At 59.3% G+C, this 18,866-nt stretch overlaps 10 protein-coding genes across 10 annotated transcripts; 4 read left to right on the top strand and 6 right to left on the bottom strand.

Annotated features, from left to right (window-relative positions):
* Positions 1–241: 241 nt before the first annotated feature.
* Positions 242–4,893, bottom strand: SPRG_19546 (hypothetical protein). Its single transcript, XM_012342716.1, has 15 exons — positions 4,631–4,893; positions 4,483–4,577; positions 4,182–4,435; positions 4,104–4,136; positions 3,917–4,054; positions 3,701–3,865; positions 3,503–3,658; positions 3,402–3,461; positions 2,758–3,357; positions 2,591–2,710; positions 2,445–2,540; positions 1,587–2,396; positions 1,156–1,539; positions 554–1,108; positions 242–504 (listed from the first exon to the last, which is right to left on the bottom strand). Exons 1-15 carry the CDS (start codon positions 4,843–4,845, stop codon positions 292–294), a joined length of 3,894 nt encoding a protein of 1,297 aa, XP_012198106.1. The 5' UTR covers positions 4,846–4,893; the 3' UTR covers positions 242–291.
* Positions 4,887–6,172, bottom strand: SPRG_19547 (hypothetical protein). The gene is made up of 9 exons (XM_012342717.1): positions 6,022–6,172; positions 5,892–5,975; positions 5,706–5,846; positions 5,601–5,657; positions 5,459–5,549; positions 5,320–5,410; positions 5,177–5,267; positions 5,071–5,130; positions 4,887–5,018 (listed from the first exon to the last, which is right to left on the bottom strand). Exons 1-9 carry the CDS (start codon positions 6,106–6,108, stop codon positions 4,944–4,946), a joined length of 777 nt encoding a protein of 258 aa, XP_012198107.1. The 5' UTR covers positions 6,109–6,172; the 3' UTR covers positions 4,887–4,943.
* A 309-nt stretch (positions 6,173–6,481) lies between these two features.
* Positions 6,482–7,579, top strand: SPRG_04081 (hypothetical protein). The gene is made up of 3 exons (XM_012342669.1): positions 6,482–7,067; positions 7,120–7,326; positions 7,376–7,579. Exons 1-3 carry the CDS (start codon positions 6,606–6,608, stop codon positions 7,472–7,474), a joined length of 768 nt encoding a protein of 255 aa, XP_012198059.1. The 5' UTR covers positions 6,482–6,605; the 3' UTR covers positions 7,475–7,579.
* On the bottom strand, positions 7,347–9,017 carry SPRG_04082 (hypothetical protein; the record flags this gene model as incomplete). The annotated part of the gene is made up of 5 exons (XM_012342670.1): positions 7,347–7,542; positions 7,593–7,761; positions 7,814–7,950; positions 8,006–8,382; positions 8,429–9,017. The coding sequence occupies 5 exons, from the start codon at positions 9,015–9,017 to the stop codon at positions 7,471–7,473; spliced, it is 1,344 nt and encodes a 447-aa protein (XP_012198060.1). The 3' UTR covers positions 7,347–7,470.
* Positions 9,018–9,938: 921 nt separating this feature from the next.
* Positions 9,939–11,343, top strand: SPRG_04083 (hypothetical protein; the record flags this gene model as incomplete). Its single annotated transcript, XM_012342671.1, has 1 exon — positions 9,939–11,343. Exon 1 carries the CDS (start codon positions 9,988–9,990, stop codon positions 11,341–11,343), a length of 1,356 nt encoding a protein of 451 aa, XP_012198061.1. The 5' UTR covers positions 9,939–9,987.
* Positions 11,343–11,979, bottom strand: SPRG_04084 (hypothetical protein). Its single transcript, XM_012342672.1, has one exon. It carries the CDS (start codon positions 11,948–11,950, stop codon positions 11,486–11,488), a length of 465 nt encoding a protein of 154 aa, XP_012198062.1. The 5' UTR covers positions 11,951–11,979; the 3' UTR covers positions 11,343–11,485.
* An 832-nt stretch (positions 11,980–12,811) lies between these two features.
* On the bottom strand, positions 12,812–13,570 carry SPRG_04085 (hypothetical protein). Its single transcript, XM_012342673.1, has 4 exons — positions 13,453–13,570; positions 13,233–13,405; positions 13,120–13,177; positions 12,812–13,061 (listed from the first exon to the last, which is right to left on the bottom strand). Exons 1-4 carry the CDS (start codon positions 13,539–13,541, stop codon positions 12,851–12,853), a joined length of 531 nt encoding a protein of 176 aa, XP_012198063.1. The 5' UTR covers positions 13,542–13,570; the 3' UTR covers positions 12,812–12,850.
* A 370-nt stretch (positions 13,571–13,940) lies between these two features.
* On the bottom strand, positions 13,941–14,889 carry SPRG_04086 (hypothetical protein). Its single transcript, XM_012342674.1, has 7 exons — positions 14,846–14,889; positions 14,748–14,798; positions 14,618–14,682; positions 14,403–14,575; positions 14,299–14,356; positions 14,139–14,253; positions 13,941–14,090 (listed from the first exon to the last, which is right to left on the bottom strand). Exons 1-7 carry the CDS (start codon positions 14,870–14,872, stop codon positions 13,998–14,000), a joined length of 582 nt encoding a protein of 193 aa, XP_012198064.1. The 5' UTR covers positions 14,873–14,889; the 3' UTR covers positions 13,941–13,997.
* Positions 14,890–15,459: 570 nt separating this feature from the next.
* On the top strand, positions 15,460–15,997 carry SPRG_04087 (hypothetical protein; the record flags this gene model as incomplete). Its single annotated transcript, XM_012342675.1, has 1 exon — positions 15,460–15,997. The coding sequence occupies exon 1, from the start codon at positions 15,467–15,469 to the stop codon at positions 15,995–15,997; it is 531 nt and encodes a 176-aa protein (XP_012198065.1). The 5' UTR covers positions 15,460–15,466.
* Positions 15,998–16,447: 450 nt separating this feature from the next.
* SPRG_04088 (hypothetical protein) lies at positions 16,448–18,826 on the top strand (the record flags this gene model as incomplete). The annotated part of the gene is made up of 3 exons (XM_012342676.1): positions 16,448–16,462; positions 16,512–17,117; positions 17,171–18,826. The coding sequence occupies 3 exons, from the start codon at positions 16,448–16,450 to the stop codon at positions 18,824–18,826; spliced, it is 2,277 nt and encodes a 758-aa protein (XP_012198066.1).
* Between the last annotated feature and the right edge of the window lie 40 nt (positions 18,827–18,866).

Below are 18,866 nucleotides of genomic sequence, written 5' to 3' on the forward strand. Positions count from 1 at the left end.
ATACGATAGTGTGTGAAGCTTATGCTGATGCATCGTGATTGCTAGTTGAAAACTAATCCAACCCCCGTGAGCACGCCCACTGGGCGGGCTTCAATTTATGATATCCCCTCGGGGATTACCCTACCTCTTTTTTGCACTCCACCAGTACTGGCTGCCCACTCCTTGTCCCACATCTTCACCTTTACACCACCTTCCTTGAAAGCATTTATTATACACCTTCCTTGAAAGCTATCGAACAATTTGCGATAATCCAATTTTCTCGTTTATGCTACGCTTGTGTACAAGACGCGGTCACTCGGCCACGTGGCTGCGCAAGGCGGCGGCGACGGCCTCGGTGGACCTATCCGCCGAGATCTCGGCCACCGGCAGCGTCTGGTTGCGGCGACAGTAGTGCAGCAGAGGAGCGAACTCCATAGCAAACTCGTCCGTGCGCCCGTGCACGAGGCGCATGTCGCCACCGCAGCGCTCGAGCAGCGTGGTCGCCGAGCACGTGAGGTGCAAGAGCTACAAGCACACCGCAGTCGCCCACGTGCTATACCTATCCGAGATGTACCTTGCGCAAAGGGCCAACCGCAGCCGTAATGATCGAGAGCTGCTCCTGGACGTACGGCTTGGTGGCGCCGACGACCCGCGGGTACCCCGTCACGACAACGACCTGCGCGCCGCTTCGGCACAGCGCGTCGCGCAGCAGCTGCGCGACGAGGGCCGAGTCTTGGACAGAGGCGGGCGTCGAAAAGGCCCGCGCGTGCGCTTCGAGGAGATGCGGAACGTGCAAGTGCACGGCGCTGTGGGAGGTCGCGACGGCGAGCGTGAGTGGTGCGAGCAACTCGTGACCGATCGCGAGCACGACCCGCGGCCGCAGAGCGTCGCAGATGGGCTCGTACACGCGGGGCAGCTGCACAAAGGTGAAGGCTCGCAGCCGTGGTCCGGCAAAGTGCCGCAGGAGCTTGTCAAACTCGGGCTCCGGCGCGCTCTTCTTGCGCGCTCGATCTTCTTCGTCGGACGAGTAGTAGTCTTCGTCAGTTGGCTCGTGGGACACAGCGAGCACCTTGCGGTGCAGCACAAATACGTTCTCGATCACAGAGCCCGTCGCTTCGAATTGCTCGGCCTACGAGACGCGATTTAGCTGCAGATGGTTCTTATAGCATCGATGACCTCGGCGAGCGACCGAGGAAACCCGACGAGCAGAATCTGCTTGCCTAATCGCCGCTGCAGGAGAAAGCAAAGGAGCTTGACGACGTCGTCCGAGGCGTACTCCTGCATCGAAGCAGCAACTTCGTCCATATGCAGCACGAGGTGTCGCGGCAGGCGTGCTTGGAGCGCCGAAATCTCCACGTCGCTCAGATCAAAGTCACCCAGCACGATGGAGATGGACCATTGGCACAGGGTTGTCGATAAGGTAGCTTCGTTGGGCCCCGTGATGGTGACGATGGCCGCGCCGGCTGCCAACGGAGCCACCGCCTCGGGCACCAAGGTCTCGGACGCTGCCTGGAGAACAAAGGCGGGCGCAGAAGCGAGCACACGCAGCATCGACGCAGCCTGCATCGCACATCTCAGCATTTTCCACTGCCACAAGTGCTTCCTACCTGCGCGCTTGTTTGAGGAAACTCGTCGAGAAGCACCCGACGATTTTGCTTTTGGGCCATGTACCGTTGCAAGACTGCGAGCACCAATGCATCTGGGACAGGCTCGCTGCGTGCGACGAGGGCTGCGATGGTCTCTCCGTCCAGCGACCGCTTGAGCACCTCGGCGCGAAGTACGTCTTTGACGTTCAAGACCGTATAGCCGCGCAATCTGGCCGCGTCTTTGGCCCACGGCGCGTCCATCGCCAGGATGCCAATCGCAGGCGCCAAGAGCGGAGCCAGCACCGTACAGAGATGCGCCACGGAAGTTGGCCCCGGCAGCCACTGATGGTACAACCGACCGAGTCCGAAACACTGCTTCTCAAAAGCACCCATCGAAGCACTTTCCATCGGTTCCGTGTCGAGGAAGAGCATGAGTGGGTGCGGGGTCGCGCCAACACGACGCTGGAGCGCGCACATAAAGGCTTTGTTGCGAGTGTACGCGGGGAGGTGCAAAAGCAGGCACCGGTGGCCAGTCACGCTCGCATCAAACAGCGCAAGCAGCTGCTGCTGCGGGATCTGCTCGCCCGTTTCGATAAAGGGCCGAAGAAGTGGCTGGGATCGTCGCGCCTCGCGCTTGAGTTCGGCGCGCACAATATCGTCCCAGTCGAGGATCGTCCAGCCATGGTGGACGCCAATCGCGCGCCACTGCGCGGTCGAGAGCGCCGCGCGGGGGCTCTCTTGAACGAATACGAGCGTCGGTGCAAAGGCGTCGTGCACGTCGAGGAGGTACGAGGAGCTCGGCGCAGCCTTCGCAATGTGCAGCTGGCCAAACTATCGCGTCGGCGTCAGCCTCCTCCTCTGTGCGAAATACGCTCGTACGCGCTGAAAGAGGTCGAAAAAGTCGAGCTCCTCGGGGCTTGGCGCAAACGCGCCGTCGTCGCTCACGTACACAACCCAGGCAAACTCGGCGACGACCTACAGCAGTCATTGTACGTGTAGAATGCTTTGCCTCGGGACAGAGGTACCTTTTGAAAGGCGAGGTAAAAGCTCAGGTCGGCCGGGCAGTTGTCCAAAATCACACGCTTGGACGTGCATCGCTTGAAGGCCTTGAGTAGCACTGCGATGAGGTCCAAGCCCGGCGGCGCCTACGTCGTCTCGTCACCTTGCTCGTTGGCAAACAATATGGTCCGACCTTTTCCAGCACGAGGGTCAAGTCCATGTAGAGGTACTTGTATTGCGTCGCCATGGCCGTCGCCATGGCCGCGCGCTGCGGCGACGGGCCGTAAAACGCCACGAGATGCAGACTGCTCAACGACGGTACAAGAAGCTCCTTGGGTTGGGCGACGTCGACGATTACCGACGACGACGGCGCGTCATACGAGCACACGCTGTTGCCCTCGCTCTCGTCGCGATGAAGCGCTTGACGAATGAGGTACTTGCCGAGCCACTCTGCGGCGTCGAGCGGCGGCAGCTGCGGCTGCACTTGGCAGAGTAGCGTGAGTCCCTTTGCAAGCGCGTCGTGCAAGGTCATAGTTTCGGCCTGGAAGGGGCCGAGCTGCTGCGCGAGGACGTTGCACTTGAGCGGTGCAAGCGACCGCAGTGGCGTCTTGAAGACGAGGCGGAGCTCTCGGAGCGCACTCTGGCTCGAGTCGCTGCCGTGCGTCGCATTCTTTGTGCCGTCGATGCCAAAGCGTGCGCGAAGACTCTGCGGACTCGACGCACGCGCGGCCGCCGAGTTGGTCGGGCCCATGCACTTGCGCCACATTGCGATCGCCTTGACCCGCGAGAGCATCTACTCGCAATGTTCTAGTGCATTCAACTAGCTTTGGTGGTGACCATCGCCACGATCGGACCGCTCGACATGTACGCGATGAGTGTCGGGAAGAAGGCTTTGCCCTACGCCTCGATGGGACATGGATCCGATACGGTCTGCGCACCTCGTGCTCGGCGTAAAAGGCCATGGCGTCCTCGCGGCTCCAGTGCTGCGTTGCCTCGGCGAGGATGTCGAAGCCGAGTAGACGAATCCGCGCCTGGATCGCCGCTATCGTCTCGGGCGACGCGCCGGGCTTGATCATGGCGTACGTCTTCTCTGGCTACGAGCGAATTGAGTCGCGTACGACAAGACATCGGCGCACGAGAAGGGCGACAAAGCCGGGAAACCACTTGGTCAGCGAGCTCGGAGACGGCGAGAGGACGTCCAAGACGTTGTGCACCAGAGACGAGCCCATGTGCGCTCGGATGCTCTCGGGAAAGTACTGCTTCGCCTCCAATAGGTCCAAGGGGCCCAAAAGAAGTGCCAGCTAGACCCATACAAAAGCGTACTGCAACGAATCCCGCACGCCACGTACTACCTTGGTTGTCACCTCGAGACCTTCAAGAATCAAGGCACGACTCCGGCCTCCTTTGGCGACGCTGCCGAGCTCGCTCATGTACGCGTCGTCGTCGGGGTACGCAGCGATGAGCGCGACGTCGTCGTCGTCCAGCACCGTCTACGCGCCTGATGGATGAGAATGAATGGTCTCGCACTGGGGTGTGTACGTCGATCTGGTCCAGGACATACAAGGCGTGCATCTACAGAGACATGACTCGAAACGCGAAAAGGGCATCGAGAGCAACCTCAAACAAGGCGCTGATCGCATCCAGAAAGCAGGTCGCCGATGGCTTGAGCAGAACCAGCGACCGCTCCATGCTCGGTCGCGCCGGCGGAAACAAAACGTCCTTGTCCCGCAGCGCGCAAGTCGCCGTTGCGCTGCCGTAGAACGCATTGCGCAGCAAGGACGAGCCGTGGAGTGCGCGCAGCGGCGGCGTGGCACCCGCCACCTTCTTGGCCGCCGTGGGGTCTGCAGGGCCGATGACGCTGTTCCAGTGCTCTACCACCATAATGGAGAAATCGAGAAAGGCTGAGCAGACATCGTACCGACAGCTTGGTCGCGACCGAGGAGGAGGGCCATGCACGGCCCGCTGGTCATGAACGCAAGGGTGTCTTCAAAGGTCGGCTCGTCCCAGCAGTCACTGTCCAGCGCGCCATGACGACAAGACAACAACACCATGACAACAACGCTTACCGCATCATCTCGCGGACTTGCATGCGCGAGAGCACGACGAGCCGCTTCGCCTCGACGACGAAGCCTTCGTCTTTGATCCGCTGGAGGACGTCGTCCACGATCTTGCCGTTGCCGGGCGGAGCCTCCACGAGGCCGTCGGGGCCGACGCCGACCTTGAACCCGGTCGCAATGTCGGGCTTGAGGAGCCCAACCGTCCACGACGCTGCCGGGGCCATCTCGACCTTTCGCAAGATCCCAACTTCAACGCTTCGCCAGCTCAAAACTCAATCTCAAAATGGATTTTCTTAGCGCTCAAATTCAAAAGTGCAAAACCTCACGCGCACGCGAGACTTTCGTTGGGCACGTCCGTGACAAACATGTGCCCCGGGGCATGCGTGATCGCAAAGGCCTAGGACGCCACTTGAAATCAAGTCGCAAGAGGAGCAGGACGATCGATGTACCGGTCGGCTCGCGAGCAGGACAGCTTGGGGCGTGACGCCGCAGGCCCAGAACACCGGGACCTATTGGCGGTTGAGTTTCAGAAATACAACAACTTTTGAAGCGTACTTCGCCATCACGCATCGTCACTGCGTCACCATAGTCGGGCTTGTTGATGTCTGCGACGCCAATATCTGCGGGCGACCCCATGTGCACGGGGCTGCATCGATACGTTCAAGCACGGCATGGACGCACGGTTGACGCGTACATACCTGCCGTGGACGTTGGGGTATCGGCCGGTGATCATCGCCGCTTTGATCGCGTCGGCGGGCTTGTACGGGCGCATGCTCACGACGAGGTTTCCTATCGCCTCGCGTTAGGCATATTACCAGAACAAGATACAAAGCGCACCGGAGAAGACGCCGGCGGGATCGCACGGGACGTTGGTTCGGTACATGGGCACGTTGCACTTCTCCTCCAAGTGGCGCACGCGAAGCCCCGCCTACGCCAACTTTCGTCGATCGTCGCGCATACTACGTAAGAAGGCGCGTACGTTTTCGAGCGCGCCTTCAAAGCTGAAGGAGCATCCGAGCAAGAACGTGACAAAGTCCTAGCGCCATGCATTTGCCTCGGCCATCATTCAACATGGCAGTATTACGTCTTTCCAGTAGTCGCGGATGTCGGTGACTTCGGCCGTGAGCTTGCCGTGCTCGTAGATGCGGTACTTGGGCAGGTCTGTGCGGATGTCCGAGCCAGGCGCCGTGCGCTTCATCTCGGTGCAGCCCACATCGCTCACCTCCTATGACATGCCATTGGCACTGGTCGACCGAAGCGAGCATCGTACGAGGAGCGGGCACGGCTTGGGGTTGCGTTGGCAGAACAAGAGAAAGTCGTACGCGTGCTCCTTGGGCAGGATGACGAGGTTCGCCTGCGACGCCGCAATGAGCCACCCCCGCGACCTCGGCAATGCGTACCTGCGCGTAGCCCGGGGCATACCCGGCCGAGTTGCTCGTCAAGTTGCCGCGGCGGCACTCGGCGCGGACCTCGGACGGCGTGAGCATGGTTCACGCACCGAGTTTGGTTGCACTTTGGAAAGAGCACCCAATCGGGTTGCGTCATGCAGGTGCTCTTTTCCTGCAAATCACGTTCGCATTTCTAAACAACGATGATGACGCTATTTGCAACCCTCGATCTTTCGCATCATATAGTGTGAAGATGGAAATGCCGTCGCAGGCACAATCATGCTGGTCTAAGCGCTTGCATGTCTTCCCCACGCCGTACGCAATGCATCTACTTCTAGTCGATCTTACATGCTTGTTGTCATGCAGGTACCAACCCTTGCTGCAACGTACCGCGGGTCCCCGGAGGATGTCGTAAATAGTGTGTGGCGAGGATACTCCTTTCTGTTGATGCAGCAGCGTCGAGGTTGCAGTTGAGATATTGCGGTGCGGATGAGCTTGAGCAAGCCGATGAAGACGCTGGCGACGGCAACGTCCGCCGCAGTCGGGGCTGCGCGGCCTCTGTCATTCTGTACCCTCTCGATACGCTCAAGACGCGCATGCAGTCGCAGGCCAAGGGCGACGAGAAGACGCCGCTGGACCTCTCGCTCTACAAGGGCGTCGGCTACAAGGCGGCGCAGTCGACGCTCTCCAAGTTCCTCTACTTCTACGCGTACACGAGCATGGCCAACGCGTTGACGTCCAAGGACGCCAAGAGCCTCTCGACAGCCATGAACCTCGTCGTGGGGTACCTCGCCGAGCTCTTCCACCTCCCGCTCTCCCTCCCGCTCGAGGTCATCATCACGCGCATGCAGACGACGAAAGGCGACACCAAGCAGAGCTTTTTCCAGCTATTGCAGACGATGTGGGACGAGAACAATGGTCAGCTCGCGGGCTTCTACAAGGGCTTCTCGGCCTACTTTGTGCTTTGCCTCCAGCCCGCGATCCAATTCACGGCCTTTGAGCAGGTCAAGAAGCTCTACTTGAAGAGCAAGGCGTCTTCGTCCTTGTCGGCGATCGAGGTGTGCTGTCTGCCTAGCGAGAAGACGCATCACTAACGATGTCACTGTGCAGGCGTTCATGCTCGGCGCTGCGGCCCGCTCGTTGGCGACCCTTGTCGTCTTTCCGTACATTCGCGCCAAGGTCATCATGCAGGCCAAAGCCAAGGCTGCTGCGGGCGATGCGACGCCGCCCGAGACGATCCCGGCCATCTTGCAGCGTCTTGTACGCGACGAAGGCATCGGTTCGCTCTACCGCGGCCTGTACCCCGAGCTTACCAAGGTAGCACAGAGAATTTGACGCGACGCTCGTTGCTCACTTTTGATTGTAGGGCGCGCTCTCGGCGGCCTTTATGCTCATGGTGAAGGAGAAGATTGAGGCCTACGTGACGCTCTCGATCATGCTGACGCAAATGTACATGTCGAGTTAGAGCGCCTTGAGCTGGCGCACGACCGCCTCGGTGCGCGCGGCGTCGCCTTGCTTTGTGTAGAGTTTTGCCTACGAAAGCGATCCTAATGAGATTGTTTGAAGAGTGCGCGTTGTCGTACGAGTGACTTGAGGGTCGTTTTCGCCGCCGGGTCGAGGGCGTGGGCCGTCTGGAGCCACAGCTCGGCCTTGGCGTACTCGTGGCACCGGATGTAGGCCTCGCCGAGCAACGCCATCACCGGCGCCCTCTGAACGGCAAGCGACGCGCGCAAGTACAAGGCTTCTTCGAGCCTATAATGGCGCGAGATACGAGGAACCACTCGAGCGCCACCGCATACGATACCACGGAATCGCGCTGCTGGGTTCGTTCTTCGTAAAGAGCGCCCGAGCGTGGTCGAGGTAGATCTCAAAGACAGCAGCCGCCATCGCACCTTCGTCGGCCGCACGTGCGAGGGCGAACCCCGCCAAACGTTGTAAATCCTATGGACGCATATATCATGAGCGTGCGGGATTTTGCGAGAAGGCGATATCGCACGGGATGCGGGTACGTGATGTGGAGGCTCCACTGCTGCGCCAAGTCGAGAAAGTAGGCCGCGGGCGTCGCCTCGGTAGCAAAGTGCGCGTCGGCGGCAGCAATCGCAGCTTCGAGCGTCGCGGACGGTGGCGACAGCGGGAACCGCCGCTCGGACGGTGGCAGTACCTGGAGATCCTTCTCGAGAATGGGCTGCTTCTTCCAAAGGAGCTTCTTGACACCAGTGATCTTGAGCGTGCCGTCGTAGAGCTGGAAGAACTCGGTGCCCATGGACACATCGTGCATCTTGTCGATCGCATTGTCGGCAATCCCAAAGAGGTCGTAGAGTTCACGCTGGACAAAAACGCCGTTGAACGTCGTCGTGCTCACGAGCTCATAGCCTAGTTCAAAAGCAGGTTTCCGATAGAATCAAAAAGCACCACATACCTTTGGTCTTGCCGAGCTCGATGAGCGCCGCGAGGGACGAGCCTTGGTAGACGGACATGTCCTTGTCTTGGATAAAGACCACGTTGTTCGGAATCGTCGGGTTAAACTCGATCACGACGACCTTGGGCGCGTACGTGCGAAGGCTGTCCCAGATGTGGTAATCCGCGCCATCAATGTCGATCGACACCAGATCCACGTCGCGTGGCACCTCGTGGCGGGCCAAAATGGCCTCGAGCGAGTCGGGTCCTTCGAACGTGACAAACTGGTTGACGCACGCAACGCCCGGAAACGGCGCGTACATGGCTTGCATTTCCAGAAAGCGGTCCGTGTCGGCTTCGATGAGCACACCGCGCCAGCCCTCTTCGTGCAGAAGCTTCCACGTGTTGGAGAGGTGCTTCCCGTCCCACGCGCCAAACTCGACGCACCACCGCCCCGCACCCGACGACCGGCCTTCGTGCGCATCGAGGCGTGAAAAGACGCGCTCGAGCACGCCGTCTTCGCCGCCCTGGGACGTGACGTTGAACGAGTTCTTGATCAAATGGTCGTTCTCGGCGCGCTTCGCCGGTGGTGTCCGGCGACAAACCGGCATGGCGCCTTTTAAAATGGCGACGCCATCAGGTTAAAGTGCGTTAAATAGAGTGGCCACTCGCGGTTTCGCGGTGGCATGCCAGGATGTCATCGCCAAGCGAAACGGTCAAGTCAGATTGTGTCAACGTGCGCCCGTTGAGACTTCAAGCAACTTCACGTATAGTCCTACACAGTACGTTGTGCTCGTCACGCTACATCAACGGTGTTTAACCTGCGGCGCGTTGCGGTATAAGCCTTTGGCGCATTGATTGCGTTTGATGCGCTGCAGCGACTAACGTGACGAGTACTTCCAGTCACACGAATTCATAGTACAAGATGCATGGCCGAGCACGTTTCTACATGCGAATGCAAAGACTGGACCGGCCGGGATCAGGCCCTGTGCACCACCACCCCAAGACACTAGGTTTTATGTTTAAACACGTTAAACCTTGGACCTGGCCGTTGGATCCTGAAAGGGCGCTCCGGAAAAGTCCCGGCAACTTGCAAGCCAATCAATTGCGTGAACGTTCGTGTGCGTCCCAAGATCGATACAAAGTGCCAGTCTAGTCCTTGCATACAAACTTCAAGTGTGGTCGCACGACTGACGCAATGCTGACTTTCACGTTTTTGTGTATCGTGGTTGAAGGGCCGGGTATCGTACACCGTACATTCCATCGGCTCGTTTATATCCAAATACGTATGCTGTCCAAATGTACGCGTGTACGCTTCTCGTACGGGACGTACATTGTGGGATTTGCGAGAGGCCAATCGCCTCAAGTTCCCGCCGCACCGCACGTTTGGATTGGCCAAAATCCAAGGCACGAGCGCTGTGATTGGACACCGCCTGGCGCCCTCCCAAGATACATTGATCAAGTCGAAAGGTCAGATCGGACGTTGACACTGAAACTGTATGTCATACTTTATTCGAGTAAAAAAGAGAACTGTCGAAACGATGCGAAGTCGCTCAAATTCGCGATTGCCAGCCAAACGCCATGACCGGCTCCGTGACCGAGCTGCCGATGAAGACGGAGGCGAAGGAAGGGGCGCATGCAGGGACGCTGCAGTTCCAGGTGCGCCAGGGCCGCGAGCGCACCAACTCGGAAGAGACGGCCATGATTCTGACTGCGATGGCAGCCAACAAGGACGACCCAACACCGACCCAGGACGATGAGAAGGTCAAGGCCGACGACGACGACGAGGGGTGGAGCTCCGATGGATCGGACAAGGGTCGTCGTGGCGGGTCGAGTGCTGCCAACCGCATGAAGTACCAAGCGACCAAGCTCATCTCGATCGACGAGCTGCGCGACCACTTTGACCAGCCCATCGTCGAGGTCGCCCGTCACTTTGGCATCTGCATCACGCTCATGAAGAAGGTGTGTCGGCGCAATGGCATCAAGCGGTGGCCACATCGCCAGATTCGGTCGCTCACCAAGAGTATCAGCTCCATGGAAGCCGCCATGATGACGGCCAATGTCTCGGAACGCGAAAAGTACGAGGAGCAGATCCGGTCCCTTGTGCTCAAGCGCGACGCGGTGATTGCCGACCCGAACAAGGAAGTGTCCGTCTCCCTCGCAAAGGCATCGGTCAAGGACGAGAAGCGCTCGCCACGAAGCGCCGGCAAGCTGCATGACGACGAGGACGATCTGCAAGACGACGAGAACGGTGACGACGACGACGACAACATTGGTGGCAGTCCCGCCGTGTCCCCCAAGACGCAGCCACAGGCGGGCAAAGATGACGGTGCTGCTCGAACGTTCATTTTGCCTGCGTCGCACCCGCGCCCGCCACCGCCGCAGTACGAAGTCAAAGGTGGTCGGTGGACGGCGCAGGAGCATGCGTCCTTTCTGGAAGGCATCAAGCTCTACGGCAAAAACTGGCGCCGTGTCGCCCAAGTTGTGGGCACGCGCAACGCTGTCCAGACGCGCACGCATGCGCAAAAGTACCTTCTCAAAACGAGCGCCCACCTCGAGATCCACCTCGCGCTTCTGAACAAGGCTGCGGTTGACGAGGCGCCGTCAGCGTTCGACAAGCTCCAGGCCCTAGCAGCCAGCGCCCACGATGAAGTCGTCGGTAGTGGTCTCGACCATCTCTCGGCTGTTGTCTCCGAGGCCGCGAAGAGCCCGCGGGACAAGCTCAACTTTGCGACACCGCTCGTGCTCTCGGCGTCACCGCGTCGGCTTCCGGGTAACCCGAGCTCGTCGGCCGCGTCCACTCTGCGGAAGCTCGTACTTGCACGCAAGCCCGATGACGCGTCGCCATTGCAACCGCTTGCCAAGAAGCTCAAGCCCGTGGCCGACGAGCCATTGCCGGGCAACGAGAACGCCGTGCCCAACGCCAACTCGGGCTAGCGGCCTGCTATGGATTTTTGTATTTATTGCTGTCCATAGTCGAGTTTGCGTCCAATGACTTGTTCTTTTGTATGCTGCCATCGCACAAGAAGATCATATTTCACTTGTATAAAGATGAGGATGAGAACCGGAGTGCTGCAATCTAATGGTGGTGCGCGGCGCCCTTGTTCGGGTTGCGGTTGTCAAGCTTGAAGTACTTGTCGTAGTCCGGGACGTAGAACACCTTGCCTTCATGGAGGTTGAACCACTTAATGTACGGGGAGTCGTTGTGAGAGATGCCGATCGCGCGGTGCGAGTTGAACGAGGGCACAAGGATCGGGTTCTCCTTCGAGTTGCCCTGCGACTCTTCCGTGAAGATCGGGTCGCGCGAGAAGAGCTCGATGCCCTCCTCCGCGAGCTTGAGCTCGGCGCCCTGGCGACCGACGGCCTGGTCGATCATGTTGGGGAGGTCCTTCTCGATCGTCGAGAACGAGCGCGTCGAGCGCTTCGCGACGGTCTTGGCAAGGCTGAGCATCTCTTCAGGGTAGCAAAACGATGAATAGCAGTCACTAGCCAAACACCACCCATTGCCGCGCCAGAGCCCTGTTAAGTGCGCCGACGCCACCATCGCACTTACATGAGTCAATCCAGCTCCACTTTGTATACGTCAAACCGCACTTGAACGGACGCGCGTGTGTTTTTGTGTCGCCGCGCTTCTGATTGGCCGAAATGCGACAGAAATACGCTCCACGAACCATGGCCCAATGAGCGCGCAGGGGAACTGCCTGGCAATCCTACCCTTCGCCGCGGTTCCTCATATTATGAGAGACGGTCGGACAAGCGCAATGTACGCCCTCCGAACGACGACCCTGCTTGAGAGCACTGCGTTCGAGGTGCACGGAACTGAAGCCGAAGGCGCGCGAGCCTGCTATGCGAGTGACGAGGACGAGGCGAGGGTTGCAGTCGCCTTCAAGGACACATAGACAGGGCACGGTGTAGCTACACTTCGCGCCATGCCCATGCAACGGACGCCATGCAAAGAAAGATCCGCTGCATTCGGTACTATCGCGAGCTCGCATCATTTACGTACATCCTGCCATTCTCCTCAGAAAGAAGCGGCCGGGGACTGAGCGGAGGACGCATTTTATTCTGCTGCATCGAGGCAGCTTGTCTTTCGCTGCGCATACCACTAGATGTACCAGCAACGCCCGCCCACCGCCAACGATAGCGTGCGGGGTTGCGTATAGCGCGCTGGGTCGATATATAGGCCCGGACTTCCTTGTGCTTCGTAGCAGTTGTGCCGTTTCGAGGACAAACGGCCACGTGGCCGAAGCGGTTGCATCTGGAAAAGGACACGTTCGACGGAAAGACGCAGAGCCCAAGAGCCGTGGGACGGGCGCGTGGCTTCCTGCAAAGGGGCTCCTTGGTCGCTGTGTACGTGGCTGCATTGCACGCGTAATATCAAAATATCGCTCAAAGACCTGCCACGAAAATAAGCAAGATAGAGTTTAGATTAGAACTTGGTTGTCTATTCGACGTGGGCGGGCTTGGGCATTATGAAAAGCGACGTGGCTTCCGTGTACGTGTTGCCGTCCGCGTCCTGAACCTTGGCCTTGAGGTACACTTTCCGGCCCTCGATGCGCTCAAGCTCCGTCGTCACGATCGCGAGCGTTTGCGCCGGCAGCGGCTTGCGAAAGTTGACATTCAGATTCGCTGTGAAGCCCGCCTTGTCCATGACCCTAAACAGCACGATCAATAAATTTGCACTTGACGGCAAGGGCATCATCATCATCGTACCAGTACATGGTCCAGCCAAAGAGCTCGTCGCAAATCGTCGAGATGCACCCGCCATGCACTAAACACATGCATCTTGGTCAACGAAGCCGTCAAAAGAAATAATCACAACGTACCAATGCCCTCGTGGCCGCAGAGACTGCTCCCGAAATGCACAAAGCTCGTCGTGGACTGCTTGTCGACATGCCCAAAGACGACAAACGACTCGTACTTGCCACCAATGTTGCGCAGCGAGTGGATAAAGTGCTTCTCGACGTCAAAGAGGCTGTCGTCGCCAAAGGCCTTGTCGCTAAACACCCCTTTAGGCGACTAGGCGGAACCCCGCATCACGGATACCTCAGGTTTTCGTAGTCGGGGTTGGTGCGGTAGGCCGCGACGGGGTCCACCAGGGTTGTTGTTGTCGTCGTCGTCGTCATCGAGACCATGCTTCTTGGCGTGCGTGCAGGGGTAAATTGAAAATGATGAGCATCGGCGCGGGACTCAACCGGCAGAGTATCCCCGCGTGCCTCTTCGCGCTTTTTGCTGCAAGATTACTTTTTCTCCGCGTGTTTCGTCAACAATTCATTCCAATCAGCATACAAACATCAAGATGATTTAATTATGGTCGAAAATGACCTACATTCCGGTTTTTGGCGCTTTCCCGTGTTGATGAATGGGGGCCGATGCATCATCCGACGCCGGCGGATTCGTTAACTAGCAGCGGCATGGACGCCGCGAATCAGCGCCTCGCACCGGTGACGTGTCTCGATGACGTCTACCGATGACGTCTACCCGTGCTCGACGGCGGTGATTACTCCAACGACTCTCACTGCTGCTAAAACACCGCACAATGGACGCTTGCGTGTTGTTTTCTATAGAAAGGCAGCTCGTACAAGTGGACATCACGCTTCTGTGGGCCGCGGAAGAATGAAGAGCGCACTGGCTTCCGTGTAGAGCGTGCCGTCGTTGTCTTCGACGCGAGCTTTCATAAAGACCTGCGAATGCGTTAGCTCCAGACCGGATGATGCACTGTTTCGTCGCACCTTGCGGCCCTCGCGGCGATCGAGCTCTGTGTAGATGATCCCGCTCGTTTGTGTCGGCAGCGGCTTGCGGAAGTTGACGTTCAGATACGCCGTAAAGCCAACGTTGCCCGTGATCCTACGTACATTGATGTGTGTTGCCGCAGCTTCTTTGTGCGCGTACCAGTACATGGTCCAGCCAAAGAGTTCGTCGCAGACCGTCGAAATGCAGCCGCCGTGAACTACGAGGTGCACGCTATTAGTGGCGTAGTACAGCGCCGAACGCACCAATGCCCGTGTGGCCGCAGAGCTTCTCGCCAAAGTGCACCAGGCTGATCGTTTGCGTCTTGGCCACATCGCCGTAGACCATGAACTCTTCGTACTTGCCCTGAATGTCCGAGAGCGAGTGGATGTAGTGCTTGGTCACGTCAAAGACGTTGCTGTCGACGAGCACGTCCGTGCTAATAGCGGCGTAAGCACCATGCTCCGGCCTCGGCACGAACCTGATGTCCTGGAAGCTCGCATCGTTTGTGATCGCCTCGTACTTGGACGGCATGCTAGGCTTGACCTACACATAGAGGATCCATCGTCAGTAGCCATCAGTGTTCGCAACGAGCGTTGGCTTCTGCGCACAGGCGTCAATTCACCCCGCGCCGCATCGTTCAGTCGCTGGCGCTTGGCAAGCTAGCGCCGGCGGCGTAAGGAGCGCTACGAGTTGGTAGTAGACGTACGGGGGAAGGCGGCGCTGTGGGCTCCATGCTGCGGTCGTTGTCGCTGGGGTAAAACTGGCCGCCACGCCATCGTGGCTCCTCACCCTCGGAACGAGATGCCATTGGTCTACATTTTGAGCCAATCCCGTTGCGGGATTTGATAAGGGACTAAACGCACGCAATTCTGCGCGATCGCAGAGGACACTCAGGGTCGCACCACCAAGCGTTAATAGCCTTGATCACAGCGAGACTCGACGCGGAGTGCAGCGACGGGGTGATGGAAGTGTGTATCAAACGAGCAGGTGGCACTGCCTAGAGCATTCACAGCGTGGAGCTGCGATAATTGAAGCAACAAAACACTACATGTAGATTGGCAGGTCGTCGTTTTGAGGTGTCGTTGGATCAGGTCCGAGCTCGTAGTCAAGAGAGTCCTTCCAGAATCTGGCGTCGGCCAAACGAGCTCACCACAGCTTTCTCAGCTTGCGAGAAATCCAGCATCGGCATCCAATGCTAACGCTGCGTGGATCGTGAGCCGGTTTGCCGTATGGAGAAGCATTCGAATCGAAGGCCCTGATGTGCTCTTCTCTACGTTGTAGGAGCAAGTCTGGAGGCGGCTCTTCATTTTCCTATTGGCGCAGCGATATGCACTGCAGCAGTCTCTCTCGCGTCCTCGTGCTCGTCCTGTCGCTCGTGTTGCTCCACGTGACGGCTGCCACCGACGACCTCCAGTGCAAAACGGAGCTCCAGGCCAAGGTGCTCGACACTTTCCAGGCCAACGCAGACGCTTTCCGCCAATGCTCGTCGACGAGCTCGTACCAGATCTTCCCGTACCCCGGGTCGATGCCTTCGACACTGCAAACCGTCGCGATCTGCGGCAGCGCCCACTGCGCCGTGCTCATGAACAAGATCGCCACGTTCCCCGACTGCGAACTCGCAGGCACACCGCTGCGCCGCGTCGGCCTCGTCATGCGCCAGGTCTGCGAGGCATTCAGCCGCGGGGTTCCGGTGCCGGGCCCGCGCCAAATCGCCGATCTCATCAACAACTACCAGCCACCGGCGCCTGTGACGGCTGCACCGTCCGTGGTCCCGACATCGGTCGCGCCATCGACAGCAACGCCCAGCAGCGCACCAAGAACAACAGCTCCGTCGCCGGCGCCTGTGTTTTGCTCGTAAGCACGAGGTCGTGGCTAATGATGTGTGTGTATCGAATTGAAGATCTGTACACACAAGAACAGACATATTGTCCATCTCCAAAGGTAGATTGGACGACCTATGGGAGATGGTGAACGCTCTAAGCTTTCAAATGTATATAAAAACGACGGGAAACCAGTGGCCAACGATCGACAGAGTGCCGTCGTCGATGAGACGGGGATCGAAGCGAGGGCCACGTAAGAGTACAGAGAGAGAGCAGACGTTAAGAGAGCTCGCTCGTCCGTCGTGGTTGAGCCCGGCCTGCGGTGGACGTGGCGTCGTTTCCGGGGGTTGAACCCGTGGCCCAGAACTTTTGCGCGCGCAAAAAGTCACACTAATTCACGACGACTGAGATGGTGTACACCGTTATCCGGATTGCAACCCACGGTGCCATAGCGGGAAAGCGCGAGGGGCCCCATATTTGAGGCCAAGATGACGACGCCCGAGGTACAGCAGCCGCGACGAACGGCCTTGGCCTCATCCGTGCCATGTGTAGAAGAAGCAGAAGTCCATCGCCGCCTTCTTCTCGCCTGTCACCCGGGCAGCGGCGCCACCGGCTGCGGCGAATCTCGTCGAGGCCAAGCCTCCAGCAGCAATCGCAGCGACCAAGTCGACCGCTTCACCGATGCAGAGCAAGCCGTCGACGCCGAAGCGCACCCCGATCAAGAAAACAACCGAAGAGAGCGCAAAGCGAGAGACCACGGTTGCCGCTGTGGTATCTCTCGCCACGGCTCCGCAGCCTGAACTGGCGGTTGCGACGGTCAGTAGCACACCACCGAGCCCCGCGGTAGCGTCGCCACCCAAAGAAAAAAAGCCCGCTCCGTCGACCTCGGGATCGGCCAGTGCACCCATCGATGTGGCCATGGACAGCGACGATGCACCCGTGACGGCGACGAAGAAGCGCCGCTCGGACAATGCAAGCGAAGCTAAGGTGCCTGCAAAGAAGCTCAAGGGCAAGGCGTCGAGACGCGAAGAAGAGAACGACCACGATGATACTGCCAGCGTCGAAATTGTCGACGAGCCGCCTACGAAAGAGACGCGGAAGCGGACGCGGCCCGTGCGCCAAGCAGCCTTGGCGCCCAAAGTCGCCGAGCCCGTCGAAGTCTTGTCCAAGAAGCCGACGCCGCGTGCTGTGAAAAAGAGATTGTGCCCGAGGTCGTGGTCGCGCCACCGACTCCCGTCGTCGTCTTGTCGCCGGCGCAGCAGCAGAAGCTTGATTTGTACCTCTCCAAGCTCCACGACGCCGAGCGTGCGATCCAAAGCGGCGACCCCGTCGCCCACGAAATCTACGGCCTCGCACTCGACTCGCGACTCGAGTTGCATCCAGCGCTCCAGGACGAGTGCACTATCGCGCTAAGTTCTGAGAGCAGCGACGTTGCACCGGCGCTCAAGACGTACCTGGCGCGGTACGTGCAAGGCAGCATGGACGCACTCTCGGTGCTTGTGAGTGGCATCCGCGCTGCCTGGACGACCCTCGCGCCAGACCACGTCTTCAACAGCGCGACCGTCGAGATGGAGATCAAAGTCATGGCCGAGCGCATCGCGTATGGCGCCAAGCCAAAGAAGTCCAACCTCTTTGAAGACACGACGACGCGCGCGCTGTACGTCTGGGAGGTCGGCAAACTCGACGGGCGCTTTGGCGACGACGACTCGGTCAAGGTCATTCGCCGCATGCGCAAGCAGCGAAAGCGCACAGGCGCGTACCTCAAGACACTCGACCGCATCGTGGGCATGCTGCAGGACGCCAAGGTCGACGACTCCAAGCTCAGCGTCGAGGAGGCAAAGGCAAGCAAGTTCCTCGTCTCGGTCGAGATGGAGAAGCAGCGCGCGCTCGAGAAGGAGCAGAAGGCGACGCTCGCCCTCGAAAAAGAGGAGGCCAAGCGCAAGGAGAAGGAAGACGCGGCCGAGAAGAAGCGGTTGAAAGACCAAGCAAAGGAGGACGCCGAGGTGGCCAAGCGCCGACAGACGCTCGTCTCCTACTTCCAGCCGACGCCCGCCAAACCGACGGCCGTGCCCGCGCCACCGGTGACAGTTGATCTCTCGAACGTCGACGCTGATGCTGCAGCGCGGCTGCTTGCGATGGACAAGGCTCTCGGGCTCTCGGGCTCTTCAGCGTCCGGCGACGTGGCGGCGGTCGCGGCTCTTCGCAAGCAGCGCGCGGTTATCACACCTGGCAGCTGGTCCAGTCGCCGCGTGCGCCACCCGACACTCGGGATCAAGAAGCTGCTGCAGTTCCATGAAAACTACCGCCCCGCGTACTGCGGGACGTTCTCCAAGAAGACACGCGTGCTGCGGCGTGGTCGCAAGCCGCTGGCGCTCGTGCCATCTCTCGACTACTCGATCGACAGCGACGACGAGTGGGAGGAAGAGGAGGTCGGCGAAAGCCTCTCGGACCAAGACAGTGACGAAGACGCCGAGGACGGCGACGACGCACTCGACTATGGCGACAAGTGGCTCGCGTACGAGGACGAGGTCGACTACGTGGACCGCGCACCGGACGACGAAGCTGCGACCGAGTCGCGCCACGTCAAGGTCTCGGACATGCCCAAGGCCAGCAAGCTCACGAAGCTCGTGCCGCGGATCCTCGGGCCTTACTACACACCGTCGACGGCGCCAGAGCTCACGGCCTTTCGCATTGAGCTCCTGCACCCGATCGTCCTCGAGTCGCCGCTGCTCAAGAAGAAGGCGCCTGCGGCCGAGCCAGAGCCAGTCCCGCCTAAGGTGACGCCGACCAAGGTCGTTGCCAAACCCACGCCCTCGACCAAAGCCGGCCTCACCACGTGGCTCCAAGCCGAGACGCCGTCGTCGTAATAAACTTTTATATAAAAACCTACTATTCCTACCGTCTATC

Source organism: Saprolegnia parasitica (genome assembly GCF_000151545.1).
Source record: "Saprolegnia parasitica CBS 223.65 unplaced genomic scaffold supercont2.10, whole genome shotgun sequence".
NCBI lineage: Eukaryota > Oomycota > Saprolegniomycetes > Saprolegniales > Saprolegniaceae > Saprolegnia > Saprolegnia parasitica.